This window comes from Miniopterus natalensis, chromosome 10, assembly GCF_054644295.1.
Source record: "Miniopterus natalensis isolate mMinNat1 chromosome 10, mMinNat1.hap1, whole genome shotgun sequence".
NCBI classification, from domain to species: domain Eukaryota; kingdom Metazoa; phylum Chordata; class Mammalia; order Chiroptera; family Miniopteridae; genus Miniopterus; species Miniopterus natalensis.
In genome coordinates, this window is record NC_142090.1 from 42,153,240 (window position 1) to 42,174,200 (window position 20,961).

Sequence of the window (20,961 nt, forward strand, 5' to 3'; positions counted from 1 at the left end):
GCCGGCCTCTCCACCTCCCCAGCGAGCCGCGCGCGACGCGGCCGCCCGGCGCCGAGGGCGGGCTTTCCCGCCACCTCCGCGGCGACAACCGCCCTGCGCCAGCCCCACCACCGCCCGCGCCTGGAGGACGCAGCCCCCAGCTTCTCGCCCGGCCTTACCCAGCCTGCGTCTCGCCTGCTCCGCGCGCTGCTCGCCCGCCGCCGACGCCGCCGAGACGTCAGACGCCGCGCGGGGGAGGGGGAAGCGTGCCCCAGCCCCGCCCGCAGCCCGGCCGCGCTCGCGTCCCCGTGCGGGTCCCACCGGCCGTCGCAGGCGGCGGGAATGCGACGGTTAGCTGTAATTGTTTTCTAATTGTTGATGGAATTAGAGGATGACGCAGACTTTTCGCGATGCTTCGGGCTCCCAAATGCAACTTCTTCAGGAAAACCGACTTGAAATTTGTAATACTGTGTGGTTTGGCCGGGAGGGGCCCTTAATCCACGTTTTCTGATGAGCTTCGTGGGGCCTCGGAGAAGGGAGGGCCCCGGGGCTTGAGGATTAGATTGGGTGGTGCAAATGTCCTGAACGTGTTAGAAACCCACTCCTTTTCTATTCCGGTTCTGTTTTATGATAGAACTGGTTTCACTGTCCAGAAATAAGCTATAACTAGAAGGGTAAGGATTCGGTAGTAGTGCAGCATTTTGTTCTGAGACTGTAGAATAGTAGAGTCAAAACATACTGTGTTTTTCAGCTCTTGTCAGTGGGCTGGGATGAGGCAATCGACTTTAGGTTGATGTTTGGCGACTGATGGGAAAGGGAAACAATGTAGGTATGTGTATTTTCTTCCTGTTACCATTTCCCAGGTTTTCAAATTGTGTGAATACACTCAAATTATTAAGTACATATATTTTCAACATTGACAATATCAGGAATGGAAATGAATGTGTCTTCCTGGAAACAATTATTTTGGAAACATTAAATGATAAAAATGGAATAATTACAATATAAAAACACTTAAGTCGGTGCTTTTTCTTGACACAAATATACTTGATCATATATAAAAGAAAAAGACAACATGAATTAACCATAAGGAAGATTTTGTTTGTTTTTTAATCAAGTGGGTTTAGAACTCCACCCTTCCACACTGGTCCCTTTGAAAGGCTGTGCACCTAATTGTTATTCTGTTGTCACAACACTAGTATAATTCACCTCAGAGTTCACTTACAAAAATAAAGATGTCTAAGTTTTGCTGATGGCTCCCTGCTGGCCTGTACACTACTCCTATCAAATGAAAAAGCCAGTTATCTTTAAAAATACAGTAACTGAAAAAAAGAAAGAAGAATGTGCCTATGAAAAAAATATGGCAACGCAGTTGCTTATGTTGAAATTGATTCATTTAATATTCCAAAACTCCTGAATTAAGCAGTTCTTTTACATTATACTTCTATTTTAAATTTTATATATTTATTTTTATCATTTTAAAATTTTCAGTTACAGTTGACATGTTTCCAGGGAACACCCCAGCAATGAGACATTACATAACTTACTAAGTCGTCATGCAGATACATCTCACACTCATCTGACACTATACATAGTTATTAGACTATTATTGACTATACTCCCTATGCTGTACTTTACATCCCCATGACTGCTGTAACAACCAATTTGTACTTGTGGATCCCTTTATCTTTGTAACCAATGCCCCCACCCCCTCCCATCTAGCAACCGCCAAAATGTTCTCTGTAACTTTGAATCGGTTTCTGTTCTGCTTTTTAGATTCAATTGTTGATATGTATTTATTGCCATTTTATTACTCATATATATGAATAATATATAGTGTCCCAAAAATGTATACACATGCTTTGACTAATTATAAAGGCAGTGTTTATTAAAATACATTTCATTTTCAAAATAGAGCTATCAGCTGTTAAAGTGTGTATACAGTTTTTTGGGATACCCTGTATTTTTTCTTCTTCTTAAAGAAGACCCTTTAAAATTTCATGTAATACTCGTTTGGTGGTGGTAAACTCCTTTAGCTTTTTCTTGTCTGTGAAGCTCTTTATCTGATCTTCAATTCTAAATGATACCTTTGCTGTGTAATCTTGGTTGTGAGCCTTGCTTTTCATTACTTTTCATTACTTTGGCCTGCAAAGTTTCTGTTGACAACCTTATGGGAGCTCCCTTGTAGGTAACGTAACTGCTTTTCTCTTGCTGCTTTTAAGATTCTGTCTTATAACCTTTTGCATTTTAATTATGATGTGTCTTGGTGTGGGCCTCTTTGGATTCACCTTATTGGGACTCTGCTTCATGGACTTGTATGTTTATTTCCTTCACAAGGTAAGGGAAGTTTTCTGTCATTTTTTCTACTAGGTTTTCAATTTCTTGCTCTTCTCCTTCCAGCATCCCCATGATGTGAATGTTAGTATGCCTGAAGTTGTCACAGAGGCTCCTTACACTATCTTCATTTTTTTGGATTCTTTTTTTCTTTTTGCTGTTCTGGTTGGGTGTTTTTTGCTTCCTTATATTCCAAATCGCTGATTTGATTCTTGGCTTCATCTGCTCTATTGTTGATTCCTTGTAAATTATTCTTTAAGTTAGTCTATCCTTCCTTTCTAACTGGTTCTTTTTTATGCTGTTGAGGTTCTCACTAAGTTCATTGAGCATCCTTATAACCAGTGTTTTGAATTCTGCATCTAGTAGATTGTCTCCATTTCTAGTTCTTTTTCTGGAGTATTTTTCTGTTCTTTCATTTGGGATGTTTTCTTGTCTCATTTTGTCCCTGTTTGTTTCTATGTATTAGGTAGAGCTGCTACATCTCCCAGGCTTGGTAGAGTGGCATAATGTAGTAGGTGTCCTGTAGTGTGTAGTGGCACACAGCCTCTGCTATCACTCAAGGTGTGCCCCCCCCATATGTGCTGTGTATATACCCTTTTCTTGTAGTTGAGCATTGATTGCTGTTGGCATGTCAATGGGAGGGATTTACCCCCAGGTTGATCAGCTGCAAGGACTGGCTGCAACCACTGATCACTGACCTTTGCCCACCATGGAGGATCAGCTGTGCAGGGGCCCACCCCACAGAACAGGGCTTACTTCAGCAGGGCTCTGGTGCCTGCTGAGTTGGCCCCTTGAATGTGTTGCTTGTGAGGTAATTGGGTGGTGGTGCTTTGACATGGTCTGAAGCTGTCTACTAGGTGCTCTGGCTCTGGGGCATCCATGGGAGGTGCAGGCCAAGGTCAGCCACTGCCTGTGTTTTGCCTGGGGTCATCCATCATGAGATACAAAGCAATCTTCTTGGAGGTGACCAGGTGAGGCCAAGCTGAGAATTGAGGCCGAATGCTGCTAGTGCCAGCCCTGGGGCCACTTAATGAGAGATAAGGGGCTCACTGAGGCCAGATGATGCGTGTTTGAGAGATTTTAGGAAAATCTGAAGCATGAGCCAAGACTGGCCATTCATATGGAAAAGCCACTGGAAACAGCTTGGGTGGCTAGAAAGTTGGGTGGGGTGGGCCTCAGGGAATCACCAGCGTGGGGGCAAACAGTGTGAACCAGGTTGATGGAGACTCAGATATGGCACCCACCTGTTGGCTGGGGTAGGGGGCTCATCAAAGGAACAATGGACTCTGCCAGCATTTTTACCTGGGAGAAAGCTGTCCCCCCAGTTCTTGCCCTGATGCTGGACAATTCAGTTTCTCCCCATATGTCTCTGGTGCCTTTTAAGCTGCTGTCCCAGTGCTGGAGCTCAGAGGAAGGGAGTCCAGGTAAGTCCATGCGCAGGCCCTTAAAGAGAAACTGGGACTCCAGCAGTCTCTGTGTCCCTCAGATTTAATCCTCACTGGTTTTTACAGCCAGAAGTTTTGGGGACTTCTCTTCCTGGCACTGGAACCCTGGGCTGGGGAGCCTGATGGGGGGTTGGGAGGCCGAGTGTGGGGCTGGGACCCTCTGCTCCTCAGGGGAGACCTCTGCGGCCAAGATCTGATTTTTCATCCACAACACATGCATGTGGACCAGCCCATTCTGCATCTCCACCTCTCCTACCAGTCTCGATGTGGCTTCTCCTTTAATTTCATAGTTGTAGGACTTCCGTTCAGCTAGATTTCAGGCAGTTCTGAATGATGGTAGTTTGGTAGTTTAGTTGTAATTTTGATGTGGTTGTGGGAGGAAGCAAATACTGCATTTATGTACGCTGCCTGCCATCTTGACCAGAAGTCTCAAATTAAGCAGTTTTAGAGAACTGTCTCCTTTTATAAGTTTTCATGTTGGTAACATAGACTAATACCTTGATTATGTTTTATTTTAACTTGAGATATTCTTGCAGTGGCACCTCCACCAGTAACAAAATTCTATTGGCAACATTCCCAAAACATGGAAATTTAAAGTTAAAATTATTATCAACTGCTGGGAGGCATAAAAATTACATCACTAAAAACAGGGTACGAAAATTAGGTTCTTAAAATAAAAATAAAACCTGGTTACTGTTCTTCAGGAAATAATATTTCAAATATATAATCATCCTCATATTAGCTACCAAATTTTTTATACTTAAAATGTGGGGGAGTGAAATTAATTTTATTATTTTAGGTATATTTACCAATTCTCAATCTTCTAAAGATCTAGAATAGTGATTTTCAGCCTTTTTCATCTCATGGCACAATTCTGCGGCACACGAAAAAATACACTTTTTGCCGACCTGACCAAAAAAAAAAGGTATAATTTTGACTCATTTACACCAAACGACTATTGTTGTTGGCTGTTGTCAGTTTTTAATTTGATAATCTAAATTCTTTTGGCAAATGTCATTTTAAAAGTTTCATGAAAACTTAGTTTTAAATTATAGAAAACCCATCTAATTAAATTCAGCTATATACTATTTAAAACAAATACCTTGAGATGTGTAATTCATGAATTAGGAAGTACCAGTTTGATTTTCCAATTTGAACTTTTAATCTAAGCCCAGAATGTGATTCTATACAGAATGTCTTACTTGTTTTCATTTTACAGAAGTTGGCATTTGTTCTGTCACTTCTCTGCACTTTTTTCATTAAAAACATACTTCATGCTAACTAACCGATACTATGAGTCATACTTTTATTATTAAAAAGTTTTATTTATTTAAAAATGCTAAAAACAGTTCCTTTAAAGTACATATTAAAACAACTTACGAAGTCCAGTCAAATCCCATAGTGGTCTTTAAGGTAATCTAAGACTGCTGATGTGCTTGACAAAGCATTAAATACTCTTTTTTCTTGCCTTGATGTTATCTTTTCCATCATGTACATTAAATGTTGATGGAAACACATATAAGGAGTTCCAAGTTCAAGAGCAAGGTCAACCCAATCCCAGATACATTTCAGGGGGGTTTCCTCATATCCAGCAAACATCGCTGGGTTTGTTAAGAGTCCTCTTGCAACCATCACACCTACAAATTAAAGCATACCACATTTATCCACACATTAAGAACTCATAGTTACAAGGTCACACTCAAACTGAGAATATTAAAAAATAAAGTATTATTATAAGGTTTCACAATGCTTTTATATTAGTCTGTTTAATTCAATTATAATACAATTTATTTTTTATAGTTCTTTTTATTTTATTTTTAAAATGTTTTTATTTCAGAGAGAGGAAGGGAGAGGGAGAGAAAGAAACATCAATGATGAAAGAGAATCATTGATCAGCTGCCTCCTGCAGGCCCCCTACTGGGGATCAAGCCTGAAACCTGGGCATGTGGCTGCCCGGGAATTGAACCTTGACCTCCTGGCTCATAGGTCAATACTCAACTACTGAGCCACGCCAGCCAGGCTATAGATCTTTTTATAAACCCAGAAAGCTTAAAGGTAGTTACAGGTATTCTTCATTTTATTAAGACTTCTACATTAAACAATCTTTAGGCCTTCTGTTAAGGGTAAATCCAAATTGTCATAAATTGAGCTTGCTTTAAGTTAAGTTTTATCTGCATTCTCCCACTGAGCAATAGGTATCGCAGGGCTTGGTATGCCAGTAATTTAAGGGGATGATGGAACTGCACAGCAGTCTGGGGTTCTTTTGGTTCCTATGACTACTCTTGTGTTCACTCACTCTCTATTCTAGTCTAGGTGTTCTATTTTACTAATAGGCTATCTGAAAGATTCTTAACTAGTCTTTCACCGGATGATGGTGGCAGTAAAATAAATGAGTTTACCTCAACTAATTTATTGTTTCTAAGTAGAACAGCTAATATCATTTTTATAAATTGCTTAGCTTAAACCAACACAAAAGAAAAATATAGTTCCAATTTAAAGAAACTAATGAAAACATTAACATTATTCTCCTACCCCCACTTTTTTTGCTAGTTAAAAGACAACAGTGCAAGTACTTATTTCTTACCATCTGTCCCTGTAATATGCCACACATTTTCTGCCTCTTTTAAGCTTCTGATGTCTCCATTCGCAATAACAGGGATAGACATATTTTCCTTAATTATTTTAATGGCTTCATAGTGAACTGGCTGATGTCTTTCGTCAACAGTTCTTCCATGGACTGTAATCCAAGAAACTCCTGTTGCTTCAGCCTTTCGACAAAGATCTACAGTTCTTGTAAGGTCATCATGGATCCTATAATTTCAAAATTATATTCATCTTTTTAAAGCACACATTTCAAAGCTAAAATTAATAAACTAAACAAAATAATATTTCATATAAAACATTAGTTAGTTTTGCTATATCATCACTACATGCCACTATCAGTAAGGTGTTTTTTTGCTCAGGGATCAGTTCCAATTTAAGATTTCAAATGTAGCTATTTCACTATTGGCAACAATAGGATGACAAGTTTTATCTTATCTAGTGCTCCTTCCCTTTGGCTTTTGTAACTGAAAAAGTTATCCAAATACTGTCACACATGAATTGAGAGATGCAATCCCAATATTTGCTGTGTATGCCCATTCCCCAACTGGGAGAATATACCTTATCTTGAAATGTTTTTAACCTGTCATCAAAAAACTGATTCCTGGTTTATTTTCTTTTCATTGTGCAATTTTAGTGCAAATACCACTCCTATTTTCTATTCTTGGTACCAGGAATGTATCTTAGCATTAATTAAGTAGTACATAGAGAAAGTTAAGGGTTTCTTTTTGGGGAAAGTATTATTATTTTATTTATTTATGTATTTAAATCCTCACCCAAGGATATTTTTTTTCCATTGTTTTTTAGAGTGTGTGTGGAAGGGAGGGAGGGAAAGAAAGAGAGATAGAAACATCGATGTGAGACAAACAATGATTGGTTGCCTCCTGCATGAGCCCCAATGGGGCTGGGGATTGAACTCGCAACCCAGGTACGTGCCTTTGACTGGAAATCAAACCCACAACCCTTTGGTGTGCAGGCTGATGCTCTAACCACCGAGCAACATCGGCCAGGGCTGGGGAAAGTTTTTAAATATATATATATTTTTTCCATTTCAGAGATAAGGGAGAGGGAGAGAAAGAAACATCAATGATGAGAGTCATTGATTGGCTGCTTCCTGCACATCCCCCCTATTGGGGATTGAGCCCGAAACCCCCGGCATGTGACCCTTGACCAGGAATGGAACTAAGATCTCCTGGTTCATGGGTCCCCCACTCAACCACTGAGCCATTCCATTCCGGCCCAGCTTCGGGGAGAGTTTTTAATAATAAAGGGATGTTTTAATTTCTGTTAAACAATATAAAGAGGAAGTTTTTCTGGATTATAAATAAAAATTATGGTATATATACTTTTACTAAATATCATTTCAATATTTCCATACGCCAGCTATAAAATAAGGATGCCCTTGCAGCCCTAGACAGAAGGAATATTCTTTTATTTCCTAAGTAAAGAACTATCTGTCAATAGATTAAAATACTGTCTTTACCTTATTTTAATAGACACTGAAAATCTGGGATTTTCCACTTGATTTCTTACTTGTTTCACCATATCTTGAACAATCTCTGGCTTGTTTATTAAGCAAGCTCCATAACCGTCAGCCATTGCCCACCTTTATAAAGCAAACACAACAACAAATAAACTATAAATAGTTGAAAAAGAAGATACATTTCTGAAGGCACTATAAGTGCATCAACAATTTATCTATCTAGCAATCTGGACTGGAATCAGATTTTTACAATCCATAGACCCAACATTTCTCAGTGGATCAATTTAAGATTAGGAAAATAGGTTCCCAGATCAAGAAGTACTTAGGGGAAAATGGTTTTCATTGGGAAGTGAGGAAATTGAATTAACATTCATTGAACCAAAATGGATTTAAGTACTTGTAATTACTTGCAATTATTTCAGATTTTTTAAATTCCAAATTTGATGTTTATTATACATAACAAGAGGTTTTATTAGTCTTAATAGTAGAGAGGTAAGTTTGGCTTATAGCATTCCAACACCACTAAACAGCTTATTTAACTCTCCTAATGAGTATACAAATATGTCTAATCGGATTTGGATTACACTGTATTTAAAACCTTGATTTTATTATTTGGACACATTTTGAATTATTGTCAGATAATTTAGTATAATGTCAGAAACATAGGGATACCATTGTCAAATTAAGTACATCCTATCAATACACAGTTATTTAGAATGAACCAAATAACTGTGGTATAGGGGAAAAAAAGGTAATTATAAGAAGGTATTCTTACAAAGAAAATTAATTAGGAGAAAATAAGTGGTGAGCTCCCAAATCACGGAATTATAGTTTCTAGAGCAAGTATGCCTGACATGGCAGTGAAAATACATTTTAGAAATTGCTATAAACATTAGTATCTCACATAACTATTTATGGATGAGGTTCAAGGCAGATCCACACATAAAAAATACTAGTGGTGAGGTAAGACAAAACACCTGTCAAAGGTCTATGCATTATTTTAGCCATCAGAAAATACCTTTGCATGTACGTTTCTAAATAACCTTTGCTTATTTGTTGTTCTTATTTAGAGCCCAAGTGTTTTAACTGTATTTTCCTTACTTTTTAATTCTTGGAAAACTAGGAAGATAGTTTACCATGTTCACATAGTTTTTTTCTAATCTTTTTGAAAATTCTTCCAACTTCTTTGAGCTTTACCTCTGAGGGCAACCACAGTTAATGTCTATTCCATTCGCATAAGGACAGACTATACGAGCAGCATCAGATAAAAGTCTTGCATCATTAGCAGCAAACTGAACAATCAATGGGCAATCACCTGATAAAATGAATAGCTCATTAAAATTCACAGAAACACACACACACAGGAGATACCAAACTCTAATGTTCATACAATATGAAATAACTATTTTTAGCCCAAGATGCATCTGTTTAAACAAGTTATCATTAAAATAATTTTAAACATTTTAAATAAAAAGCAACTTACATTTACTACAAATTCAACAGTATAAGACTTAGTAAAATGAAAAGTACAACACTGTTTACAAACAGACCCCTTTCCAAAGGTGAGAGTTATTGTATTCCAGAACAATTTTACATGTACCTGTAAATTTTAAACAAATGTGAACATTCTGTGTACATTGCTATGTGTACTGCTTTTTTTTTTTTAACCTGATGTATTTGGGAGCTGTACTCAAGACTTTTTTTCTTCTTTTCAGTGGCATATTCCACTATATATAGATGGACCACACAGTGTACTTCTAGATTGTTTTTCAGTTGTGGCTCCTGCAAACATGTGATGAGGATACTCTCACATGCTTTTGTGAGTATATACACAGGGTAAATTCCTAGGTGTGTAACTGTTGGATAAGCATCTAACATTTGACAGATATTACAAAAATTTCTTTCAAAATAATTTACCAACATAGATATATACCAATATGGATTAAAGTTCTTGTTTTCTCGCAACTTACCATGTTGTATATCCAATAGCGTATGTTTTTCTTTCTGGGCTCTCCATATTCTTTGTACATTTTTTTAATGCCTAATTTTTTTTTTTAGTTATTCCTTTTTTATTATTACTTAATTTTTAAAATATATCTTTCTTGTTGAAAGTATTACAGATATCCTTCTCTTTTTGACTCCTCCATCCCACACCTGCCATCCCCCAGGCCTTCACCACACTATTGTCTGTGTCCATGGGTTATGCATATATGCATATAAGTTCTTTGGTTAATATTATTAATTTTTTACAAAACAATGAAATTAGCTCTATCATAAATATCAAAACCATTATATTTTCCCAGTTTTAGTTTGTTTTTGAGTATATTTGTGCCCTTTTCTTACATATACAGCCAAATGTATCAGAACTTTCCTAGGTTTTAAAGGACAATTTTTTTCATCTTTGGGTTAGTGTTATACATACATGTATTTTAATTTTTCTAAAGACTTTTTGAGGACTATCTCAAAAAGTGTGAGATTTACTGGATGTTTCCAAAAATGCAGATTTCTGGGTATTACCCTAGTTCCATTGATTTACAGTATTATCCTGGGATCGGAAAATTTGCCTTTTCCTGAGGATGTAGGGTGCTTTCCCATTTGTAACTCAAAAGAGTTATAGAATTTCAGTTTAAAATTTACATATGGGTGTAATATATTTTCAACAGTACTAGAAGCTGAGGATGAAAATTGGTAAATAGTTCCAGGTCTCAGGGTGCACATAATCTAGTAGGAGACAGGTATTCAAAGAGGAAATTATAACAGGATTAAGGACAACATGAGTGGAGGGTGATTAGGAAAGTACCTTGTCCACAAAAGAAGCATAATCTGTTGTTTGCCAGAGAAATAGGGATATAGGGGTTAGGCATGGCTGAGAAGGATATTCTAGGTAGAGAAGTGTGAGAGAATAAAGCATATTCAGGCCTTAAAATAACTTAGTATTTGTGAGTAATAAAGTCAGTGTGCTATGGAGAGAAACTAATGGAAGATAAAGCTGCAGATGTATTTAGAGGCTAGATCATAAAGAATGTTACGTATTATTCACAGGTGCTTGAATTTTACTCTTTAGGCCAGTGGTTCTCAATCTTTAGCAAGCTTAGAATCATCTGAAGGGCTTTTAAAAATAGAAGGCTGGACCACATACCCAGAGTTTCTGATTCAGTAGGCCTGGAATGGAGGTTGCGAATTTTCAGTTCTAACAAGTTTCCAGATGCTACTGATCCTGCTGGTCTAGGGAATCACACTTTGAGAATCACTGCTTTAGGCAATGAGAAGTCTAAGAGATGTGATCAAATTTACATTTTAGAAAAGTCACTTTGGGCTGTTTGGAGGATAGCCTGGAATGGGACAAGACTGGGGGCAGTAAAATAGGAATCTAATCTAATAGTCCAGGTGAGAGAATAGGGGGCCCTAAGGAAGGCTAACCTTATACTTTGTATACAATCCAGTTTGAAGACACTCAGTAAAAACATGTTTTAAAAAGACAAATTAAGCCCGGCCAGGCGTGGCTCAGCAGTTGAGCATTGACCTAGGATCCAGGAGATTGGAGTTCGATTCCCGGTCAGGGCACATGCCCAGGTTGCGGGCTAGGTGGCCGATCAATGACTCTCTCATCATTGATGTTTCTGTCTCTCTCTCTCTCCCCCTCCTTTCCTCTCTCTGCAATCAATAAAGATTTTTTTTTTTAAATAAAAAACATAAAAAACTAAAAGATTTTAAAATAAAATCTCTGAGTTGTGTTGTCTCTGATTAGGCAAGAGAGTTGAGTTTGTTTTTTCTTTTTAAGTTTTACCAAGTCAACAAACTCTGAATTCCACATACCTTGGTTTGTGGTAAATTCGCTGTCTCTGGCTTTTACAGATCTGACAAAATCAGCAGCAACTATCATTGGTGTATAGCACAGATCACAACTGTATTTTCTTACTAGTGTTCTAAAAGCCAACCTGTAAAGGGATAAAACTTTAATTAGGCATTTAGAAATCACCAAATCATATGTACTTCCAAGTTTAATTTAGTTAATTATTAAATATTTATTAGAGGAAAGTTCTGTCTATGGGAAGATGGAGGACATGTTCTTTCCTCTGTACGTCTGCTTAGTATAACTAAAAATCCTGGATGTTATATGTAAAGAAAACATAAGAAAACTCTGAAAGGTGGAGAGAGGAGAGCAGACATGCTTCTGACCTCAGGACCTGAGGAATGACAATGGTGAGTTCTCTGGGTTTTCTTTTTGCCTTAAATATCCCAGACTTGGAGCTGGTGAAGCTGGCAAACTGGAAATACCAACGGGTACAAACAAAACAGCCTCAACAAAAGTCTGCTCTCCCTAACCAAACAGCCAGGAAAGGGACAGCCTAGCAAGACAGAAAACTAAATAACAGCACCCCACTCCAGCCAAACACAGAAAAAACCCTGTGGTTCCAGTGCCACAAAGGTTGAATGGGGAGCCTAGATTTCTACTTTTCCAAGGCTATATCAAGGTTCTCCACTACCCCTCCAAGGTAGTATCAGAAAAAGCCAGGTAGGTAGCTGGGACTTAATCCTTGCTGGCAAGTAACAAGGCACCCCTCAGTGGTATCAGTGGAGCCCTCATGGAGAGTCTGGACTTCCACACCTACTCAGGAGTAGTGAGGCACCCTCCTCCCTCCCCACTGGGAGTAGTATCAGAGCATGCTTAGAAAAGAACCAGGACTGTCATCATTGTCCAGTAGTTACCAGGCCACTCGCTCCATGTGGAGCTGGAACTCTCATCCTTGCTCAGCAGTAAGGAGGAGCCCCCTGCCCTCAGAGTGTCAAAGGAGACCAAGTGGGGAACCTGGACCCCTACTTCCACCTGATCATAATGAGGTGGTACCTCATCTTTCCCCTGCTGTAGTGGTGTTAGGAAAACAACAGTTAAAACAGAAGGTTGAATACTCAGAATCAATGTAATCCACCATATTAATAGACTAAAGAAAAAAATCATGATTATATCAATCAATGAAGAGAAAGCATTTGACAAAATAATATTCATGATAAAAACACTCAGAAAAACAGGAATAGAGGGGATCTTTCTCAACTTGACAAAGAGCACCCACAAAAAGTCCTACAGCTGACATTATACTAACAGGTAAAAGACAGACCAGTTTCCCCCTAGATTAAGAACAAGGCAAAGATGTCTGCTTTCATCATTCTTCTTCAACACAGTGCTGGAACTTCTAGTCAGTATAATAAGGCATGAACAAAAAGGCATATGATAGGAAGAAAGAAAACTGTCCCTATTTGCAGATGACATGACTGTCATAGATAATCCCAAGGAATTTACCAAAAATCCCTCCTAGAACCAAAAAGTGAGTTCAAGTTGCAGGATACAAGATTAGCATACGAAAATCAATTTTATATCTATATACAGGAAATTAACACATGGACACTGAAATTAAAAGTATACTACTTCTTACAATCACTCAAAAAAGAGAGAAATAATTGGGTGTAAATCTAAGAAGACATACAGAACTTACATGCTGAAAACTATACAACAGTGATGAAAGAAATCAAATAAGGTATAAATCTTGACATACTGTGTTCAGGAGTTAGGTGACTCAACATAGTAAGGAACTCAATTCTCTCCAAGTTGATATGAATATTTAATACAATTCTTAAGAAAATTCAGCAAGTTATTTTGTATAAACAGACAAGATCATTATCAAATTTATTTAGAACAGCAAATGAACTAGAATAGCTAAAACAATTTTGGAAAATAAAAATAAAATAGGAGGAAGACAGTCTACCTGATTTCAAGATTTATTATATAGCTAGCTGTAGTAATCAAGACTGTGGTATTGATGGAGGAATAGACACATAGATTAATGGAACAGAATAAAGAATCCAGATAAAGAGCCTTACAAACACTCCCAACTAATTTTTGACAAAAATGCCAAAGCAATTCAATAGTGGAAAACAGCCTTTTTAATAAATGGAGCTGAAGTAATTAGATATCCATAGGCAAAAAAACAAAACAAAACAAAACAAAAAAACCCCTAAGCCTCACACTTACAAAAAATAACTCAAAATTGATTGTGGACTTAAATGTAAAACATAAAACTGTAAGACTTTTAGAGAAAAAATAGGAGAAAATCTTTAGAATCTACAGCTACACATAAATTTCTTACACTTCACACCAAAAGCACAATTTACAAAAGAAAACATTGATAAATTAGACTTAATCACTAAAGAAAAATCTTTTGCTCTGCAAAGGACAGTTCATTAAGAGGATGAAAAGATAAGCTACATACTGGGAGAAAATATTTGCAAACCACTAATATGACAAGACTAGTATTGAAAATATATAGAGAACTCTCAAAACTCAATAGTAAACAAAAACTCAGCAACAGAAGAACAAACAACCTGATTCAAAAAACAGGAAAGAACTTGAATAGACATTTCTCCAGAGAAGATATACAAACGGTGAAAAGCACATGAAAAGATGCTCAACATTGCTAGCAAAATACAAATCAAAACCACAGTGAGATACCACTTCATATCCATTATGATGGCTATAATAAAAAACAAAAGCCTGGCCAGTGTGGCTCAGTTGTTGGGTGTCCTCCCCTGCACCAGGAGGTTGCTAGTTTGATTCCCGGTGAAGGGCACATGCCAGGATTTTTGGCTCTATCCCCAGTAGTGGGTGTGCAGGAGGCAGTGATAGATGTTGCACTCTCACATCGATGTTTCTCTCTCTCCCTCTAAAACTCAACAAACTATTCTAAAAAACAGAACAAAAACAAGTGTTGGTGAGGATGTTGAGAAATCAGAATTCTTGTGCACTGCAAATGGTATAGCCACTATGGAAAACAGTATGGAGTTTCCTCAAAAGACTAAAACTAGAATTGTCATATAATCCAGTAATTCTACTTCTGGGCATATACCCAAAAGAACTGAATGCAGGGTCTCAAAGAGATATTTACACATCCATGTTGATAAGAGCATTAGCCAAAAGATGGCAGCAACTCAAGTGTTCATCAGTTAATAAATGAATGAGCAAAATGTGGTATATACATTTATAACCGAGCAGTACCTCGGTTTTCAAATGTTTCCATTGTCGAACATTTTGGTTTATGAACACTGTAAACCCAGAAGTAAATGCTTCGGTTTTCGAACACACCTGGGAAGTCAAACATGCCACATGGCTGCCTCTGAGTGCAAGATCCTGAGGCCTACCTGTCGGCTGTTGATCCCTCGGTTTTCGAACGTTTCAGAACTCGAATGGTCTTCTGGAATGGATTACATTAGAAAACCAAGGTACTACTGTACAATGAAACATCATTCAGCCTTAAAAAGGAAATTCTGATACATGCTACAAAATGGATAAACCTTGAGGATATTGTGGAAATAAGCTAGTCTCAAGAAGACAAATTTGGTACGATTCTACTTAAATGAAGTATATAGACGAGTCAAATTCATAAAGGGAGAAAGAACGGTGGTTGCCAGAAGCTAGGGGGAACAGGGAATATGGGATTTATTGTTTAATGGGTATAGAGTTTCAGTTTAATCAAAATCAGAATGAGATATCACTGTAAACCTATGAGAATGGCTAAAATATAAAACAGGACATAATGAAAAGTTGGTGAGGAGGAGGAGGAGAAAACAGATCCCTCATACATTGCTGGTAAGATCATCAAACAGTACAGCCACTCTAGAAAAGCTTGGCAGTTTCTTAAAAATCTAAACATATAACTACCATATGACCCAGCAACTGCAGTCCCAAGGATCTGTCTTAGATAAATACTTGTGTTCACACAAATACCTGTGCATAAATGTTTATATTTATTTAATATCCATTATATCTTTATAGGTGGGAATTATAAACACTACCATTGTTTAAAAATACGTTTTTATTGATTTTTAGAGAGAAAGGAAGGGACAAAGAGAGAAACATGGATGAGAGAGAAACAGCAATAGGCTGACTCCTGCACGCCACCCCCTACTGGGATTGAGCCCAAAACCCAGGCTTGTGGCCTGACCGGTAACCGAATCATCAACCTCTTGGTGCATAGGAGGATGCTCAACCAACTGGACCACACTGGCCAGTTAGAGCTTGAAAAGGTTAATTGTTTACTCAGGGCCACACACAATAGGCAAGTGGTAACGCCAGGACTCAAGCCTTGATCATGATCCAAAAGCTAAGTGTTTGAAGATACTATGTGGTGAGGTGGTCTTGCTTTTAAAAAGTCAGAGCATAAAAAGGAAATCACCATTTAACAATACTTACTTTGAATATCGAACCATTGGGGCAGAGACTTTTACCAGCTGCCCAGAATGAAACATTTCTATTGGATCTTTTTTTCTTTCTTGACATATTGCGGTTTGTATGCAGTCATTCTTCATGAACACAGATTTGTTTCAAAACTGAAAAAAAACACCAGTTTACATAGAGAAAACTTACTTTCATTAGATGAATTCCTATCATTCTGACAATTTCAATTGGCAAGAACGTACATTTTTCATGAGGCTTGTGGGCTCAGAAATCTTTTTAGATTCTTTTCACAGTATCAAATAGGATATTACAAAATTCTGCCTCTATTTATAAGTCATAGTTTTAGCACATTGGGAAATTATGATGTTTATGTTCTGTACAGATTATGCTTGTTCATGTAAAACACTAACAGTTTCAAATTCTATATTTAACTCATTATAGTAACATTTTCTGCTCAAATTAATAAATGATCAAGATGTTGAAAACTACAAGATTTTTTTTCATAGTATACCATGTTATAATTTTTCATGTTATTTTTTCATTTTAATTTTTGGCAATGACAAACCAGGAAATTTGATTGGAATCATTTCATTTATCATCAGCATATGACTGGCACTTTGAAAGTTTTATCTAGGAAAGTTAAATGGCATTAATTGAACAACTTTAAGTAGTAGTTAGCATTTCAAAAGATAGACTGGTATGTTAATATTTATTCTTATTCTCAAATCCTATTCTTTGTACCTGAATTAAAAGGCAAAAAAAAACCCTCACCAACCTTTATTATTTTTTAAAAACTTTTAATGTGGTATTATCTAGTGAAAATTTCAATTATAAATATATAATTGCATAGTAAATCACTTTTATACCCAAAGAGGTACAAGTGATTAAATTAGGTAGTTCATAGTATTTTATAGTTGCTATACTTAAAATCCTATAATTTCATACTGTTAGCTGCTTTCCATATTTTAATTTTTGGCCTTGGTAACTTAGAAACAGATATCGGCCAACTTTAGAAAGGCTGATTTGCTCAACATGCAATTTTTTATTTGGCTAATCCTGAAAGTACTAATATAGCCTAAATATAAACCAATTACTTCAACTTCCTTAAGTAGAATGTACAGTAGGAATATGAAAAACGAGTTTTACTAACCACTGTTAAATTAGCCTGACTTAATGAAAATTTGGACAAAGTTATTAGCATCTTATCTTTTTTATAATAAAAAATCGTTAGAATGATGAAAGCCACATATACAAGTATAAGCAAAAAAACAGTAGTTCTTTTCATGAGTCAAACCTATTACTTCTGTCTTGCATTTCATATCCTGGTTATGCCATCACCTCCCACCCCTGCTCACTCTAGTTGGAAACCTAGGGTTCCCTCTACTTCTCTATCTCCCACAAGAGTGTCAACCAAGTGGTAGCTTTAATTAAATCTTGAGCACATCTTCATTGCCCCCAGTCTTTGTACATACTCATAATCCTCCATCCTGACAGCCTTTTCTGAATCCCAGATAGAGTTGATCTTATTTACCCACTATACCCATTCCTCTGTTATGTGCATTCGCAATTACTTTTCTATAGTATAATAACATATCTATCTCTTCATGAGTTTTTGAAGGAATGGACGTGTATTATTCATTCAACAAATATTAAGTTCCTCCTGCATGTTGGAAATACACATGAAAATACATTTCCTATGTCCTTAAAAACATATTAGACGTACACAAAACAATAGCTCCAACACACACACACAGATACACACACACACATACAATTTAACTGTTGTGGAAATAACTGTCTAGAGAAGTGGGAGGAATCAACAATGGAGGAAGGAAAGCTTCAGCTGACATTACATGGGAGATGGGGGGAGTGTCTAGCTACAGACAACACATATAAAACTAGATGCTTAAAAGTGCTTGATGTTTTCAGTGAACCATTAGTAATTTAGTGTTGCTTGAGTTCTAACTGAACTAGAGGGTTAGAGGGTCTAAATAGTAATGGGCTTTACATACCAGGTTAAGATTTTTTAGATTTTATAATGTAGGGCAGTGATTTTCAACCTTTTTCATCTCATGGCACACATAAACTAATTACTAAAATTCTGTGGCACACCAAAAAATATATATTTTTTGCCGATCAGACAAAAAATAGGTATAATTTTTTTAAGTTGACTTTTGTGACTTATTATTTTTTAAATATATCTTTATGATTTCAGAAAGAGGAAGGGAGAGGGGGAGAGAGAGTTGAAACATCAATGATGAGAGAGCAATCACTGATTGGCTGCCTCCTGCAAGCCCTCAACTGGGGATCGAATCCACAATCCGGGCATGTGCCCTGATGGGGAATCGAACCGTGATCTCCTGGATCCTAGGTTGACGCTCAACTGCTGAGCCATGCCTAGGCTGACTTTTAAAAAAAATTATTTATTGACTTTAGAGAGAAAGAAACATTGATTTGATGTTCCACTTATTTATGAATTCATAGGTTAATTCTTGTATGTGCCTTGACCAGAGATAGAATTCATAACCTTGACATATTGGAATAACGCTGTAACCAACTTAGCTACCGGGCCAGACCAGGTATAATTTTGATTCATTCATACCAGACGGCTATTGTGTTGACGGCTGTCATTTTTTCATTTGACAGTCTAAGGGAAAAGAGGTCACTGCCCCAGACTAAATAGTCAGGTAGTGCATGTTTTTAAAATTCTTGCAGCACAGCCCTGGCCAGTGTAGCTCAGTTGGTTGGAAGACTGTCCCCTATACTGAAAGGCTGTGGTTGGATTCTGAGATTGATGTTTCTCTCTCACACAGGTGTTTCTCTCTCTCTCTCTCTCTCTCCCTTTCTCTCTCTTAAAAACAAAACAAAACAAAACAAAACAGAACAAAATATCAATAACCCTATCCTTGGGTAAGGATTAAAGAAAAAAAAAAAGAACTAGGATACCCGAACCATATCTCAGACCAATTAAATGTGAGTCTTTGGGCATAGGATGCTGGCACCAGTGATTTTTAAAGCTCTCCAGGTGATTTCAATGTGCAACGAAGTGTGGGAGAAAATAAATTCATAAACTCCAGCCCGGCTGGTGAGGCTCAGCAGTTGAGCATCGACCTATGATCCAGGAGATAGAGGTTTGATTTCCAGTCAGGGCACATACCTGGGATGTGGGCTCAATCCCCAGCTGAGGGTGGGCGTGCAGGAGGCAGCTGATCAATGTCTCTCATCATTGATGTTTCTATGTCTTTCTCCCTCTTCCTTCCTCTCTGAAATAAATGAAAATATATTTTAAAAAATTCATACACTCCAAAGTATGGTGGTACAATTGCATATTTAGATGGGTCTTTACCTTACCTATTAGCTCCTTTGGGATAAGATATGGATTGAATCTTATGTTTGTAAATTCATGCTAGTATGTATAGTAGGGGCTCAAAACTCTTTATTGAATGAATAAATATTATGCAACTTTTCTAAAATCTTCCATTGTAAAAACCAAGCAAAGAAAAACAAATTTCATATTTCAAAGATAATTCTTATTGAAGAATTACTTAAAATTTTGTGAATTACAGATGACACCTGAGTCTGAGCACACTGCCCTTGACAATTCCTGTGACTTCCATTCAGAACCATCAAGCCTATTCACACCCTGATTGAGATCAAACAAATTATATTAGGAAAAACCTGAGACAGAGAAAGCATGCTCTGGCGGCGCAGCTCAGTTGGTTGCGCTAGTCCCATGCACCCAGATGTCCCAGGTTGGATTCAGGTCTGGGCAGGTGCCTGGGTTTCGGGTTCCCCCAGTAGGGGGCGAGCAGGAGGCAGCCAATCACTGTTTCTTTTTACGCCTCCCTTCCCCTCTAAAATCAATAAAAGCATATATATATATATATTTTTAAAAAGAGCACCTGAGCCGTTATAAGTATTAAATGCATTGAGATTTACAAAGTACGTATAAAAGAGTTTAGCACAGGGTAACTACTATTATTGCATCTTCTTGAAATACTCCTGGCAGAATCAAGAGATCCACCTAGCTCTGAATGGGGTGGGGTGGGGGTGGGGTGTGTCCCTGTGTGTACGTAAAGGAAAAGTTGTATTAGTTTCTTTTTATGAAGAAATGCTTAAATTAACTTTCTTACATACATGATTGATCTGTTAATTTATCAGCATTATTCTTGGAAGAAATCTAGGTGAATGAATGCAGATGAAGCAGCGGAGAGGATGACGAGAACCAGATTTTACAGCTTCAATGCTGTTAGTTGAGATATGGAAAGCCCATCAGTTTGTAATATGGAAAAGTCTGGCATCACTCATAGCACATGGCTGAAACTGAGAGGAAGTAGAAAAGCAGGGGACAGAGGACAGAGACTGAGTCTACTCGTTCATTCCTGGTTCAGTCTTCCTTCCTCACCGGCTCTCGGTTCCCTAATTCTCACTATTCACCCCTGGCCGCTTTCCTTCCCAAGCTTTGCCCGCCTGCCTTTACCCCTGGACTGAGAATCAAGGCGTGGGACAGAGAAAGCTGGGTAACTACTAACTCCCGCCAGCTGTGCCTATGGAACGCAAGCAAAGTTCCCACAAACCACCGCTCTGCCTCCAAGAGGCCCCGGTTCTTAGGTTAAATACTTGCTTTAGCGATAAGCGCTGCGGCCACGCTCCTGCGCCCACCTCCTCAGCAGCGCGGGAACGACACCAGTCCCAGCGGCCCGGGGAGAGAAGGCGCTTTCGGCCCGCCCGAGGGCTTCGGCTTCCCGGCTGCGCTGGGCCCACGGCACCCGCCTGCTCTAGCTACCACCCGGCTCCCGGCCAAGATACGTCCAGCTGCGGTCTATTAAGCCCACTCACCCGCAAGCCGGTAGCCTTGGGACAGGCGGAGCGGGTGGCGCCGGAATTTTGCG

At 38.1% G+C, this 20,961-nt stretch overlaps 1 protein-coding gene across 3 annotated transcripts; it reads right to left on the reverse strand.

The window, feature by feature from the left end:
* Nucleotides 1-4,137: 4,137 nt before the first annotated feature.
* DUS4L (dihydrouridine synthase 4 like) lies at nucleotides 4,138-20,790 on the reverse strand. Of its 3 annotated transcripts, XM_087821089.1 has the most exons (8): nucleotides 19,227-19,319; nucleotides 16,085-16,221; nucleotides 11,659-11,780; nucleotides 9,040-9,157; nucleotides 7,843-7,965; nucleotides 6,343-6,569; nucleotides 5,139-5,395; nucleotides 4,138-4,666 (listed from the first exon to the last, which is right to left on the reverse strand). In XM_087821089.1, exons 2-7 carry the CDS (start codon nucleotides 16,198-16,200, stop codon nucleotides 5,148-5,150), a joined length of 954 nt encoding a protein of 317 aa, XP_087677215.1. In that variant the 5' UTR covers nucleotides 16,201-16,221; nucleotides 19,227-19,319; the 3' UTR covers nucleotides 4,138-4,666; nucleotides 5,139-5,147. The 3 variants fall into 3 exon arrangements, with proteins under 3 accessions (XP_087677215.1, XP_016054606.2, XP_016054607.2); XM_016199120.2 differs by lacking the exons at nucleotides 4,138-4,666; nucleotides 19,227-19,319 and adding an exon at nucleotides 20,694-20,790 and having other exon boundaries at nucleotides 5,063-5,395; XM_016199121.2 differs by lacking the exon at nucleotides 4,138-4,666 and having other exon boundaries at nucleotides 5,063-5,395.
* Nucleotides 20,791-20,961: the final 171 nt, after the last annotated feature.

What these genes read in the sequence shown, in the direction of transcription:
- DUS4L (XM_087821089.1), bottom strand. Translation starts at nt 16,200, where the DNA reads ATGAAGAATGACTGCATACAAACCGCAATATGTCAAGAAAGAAAAAAA. An exon ending in CGAATTTACCACAAACCAAG is followed by an intron (nt 9,158 to 11,658) that starts GTATGTGGAATT and finishes TCATTTTATCAG; the next exon opens with GTGATTGCCCATTGATTGTT. An exon ending in TCAGTGTCTATTAAAATAAG is followed by an intron (nt 6,570 to 7,842) that starts GTAAAGACAGTA and finishes TTGAAATTATAG; the next exon opens with GATCCATGATGACCTTACAA.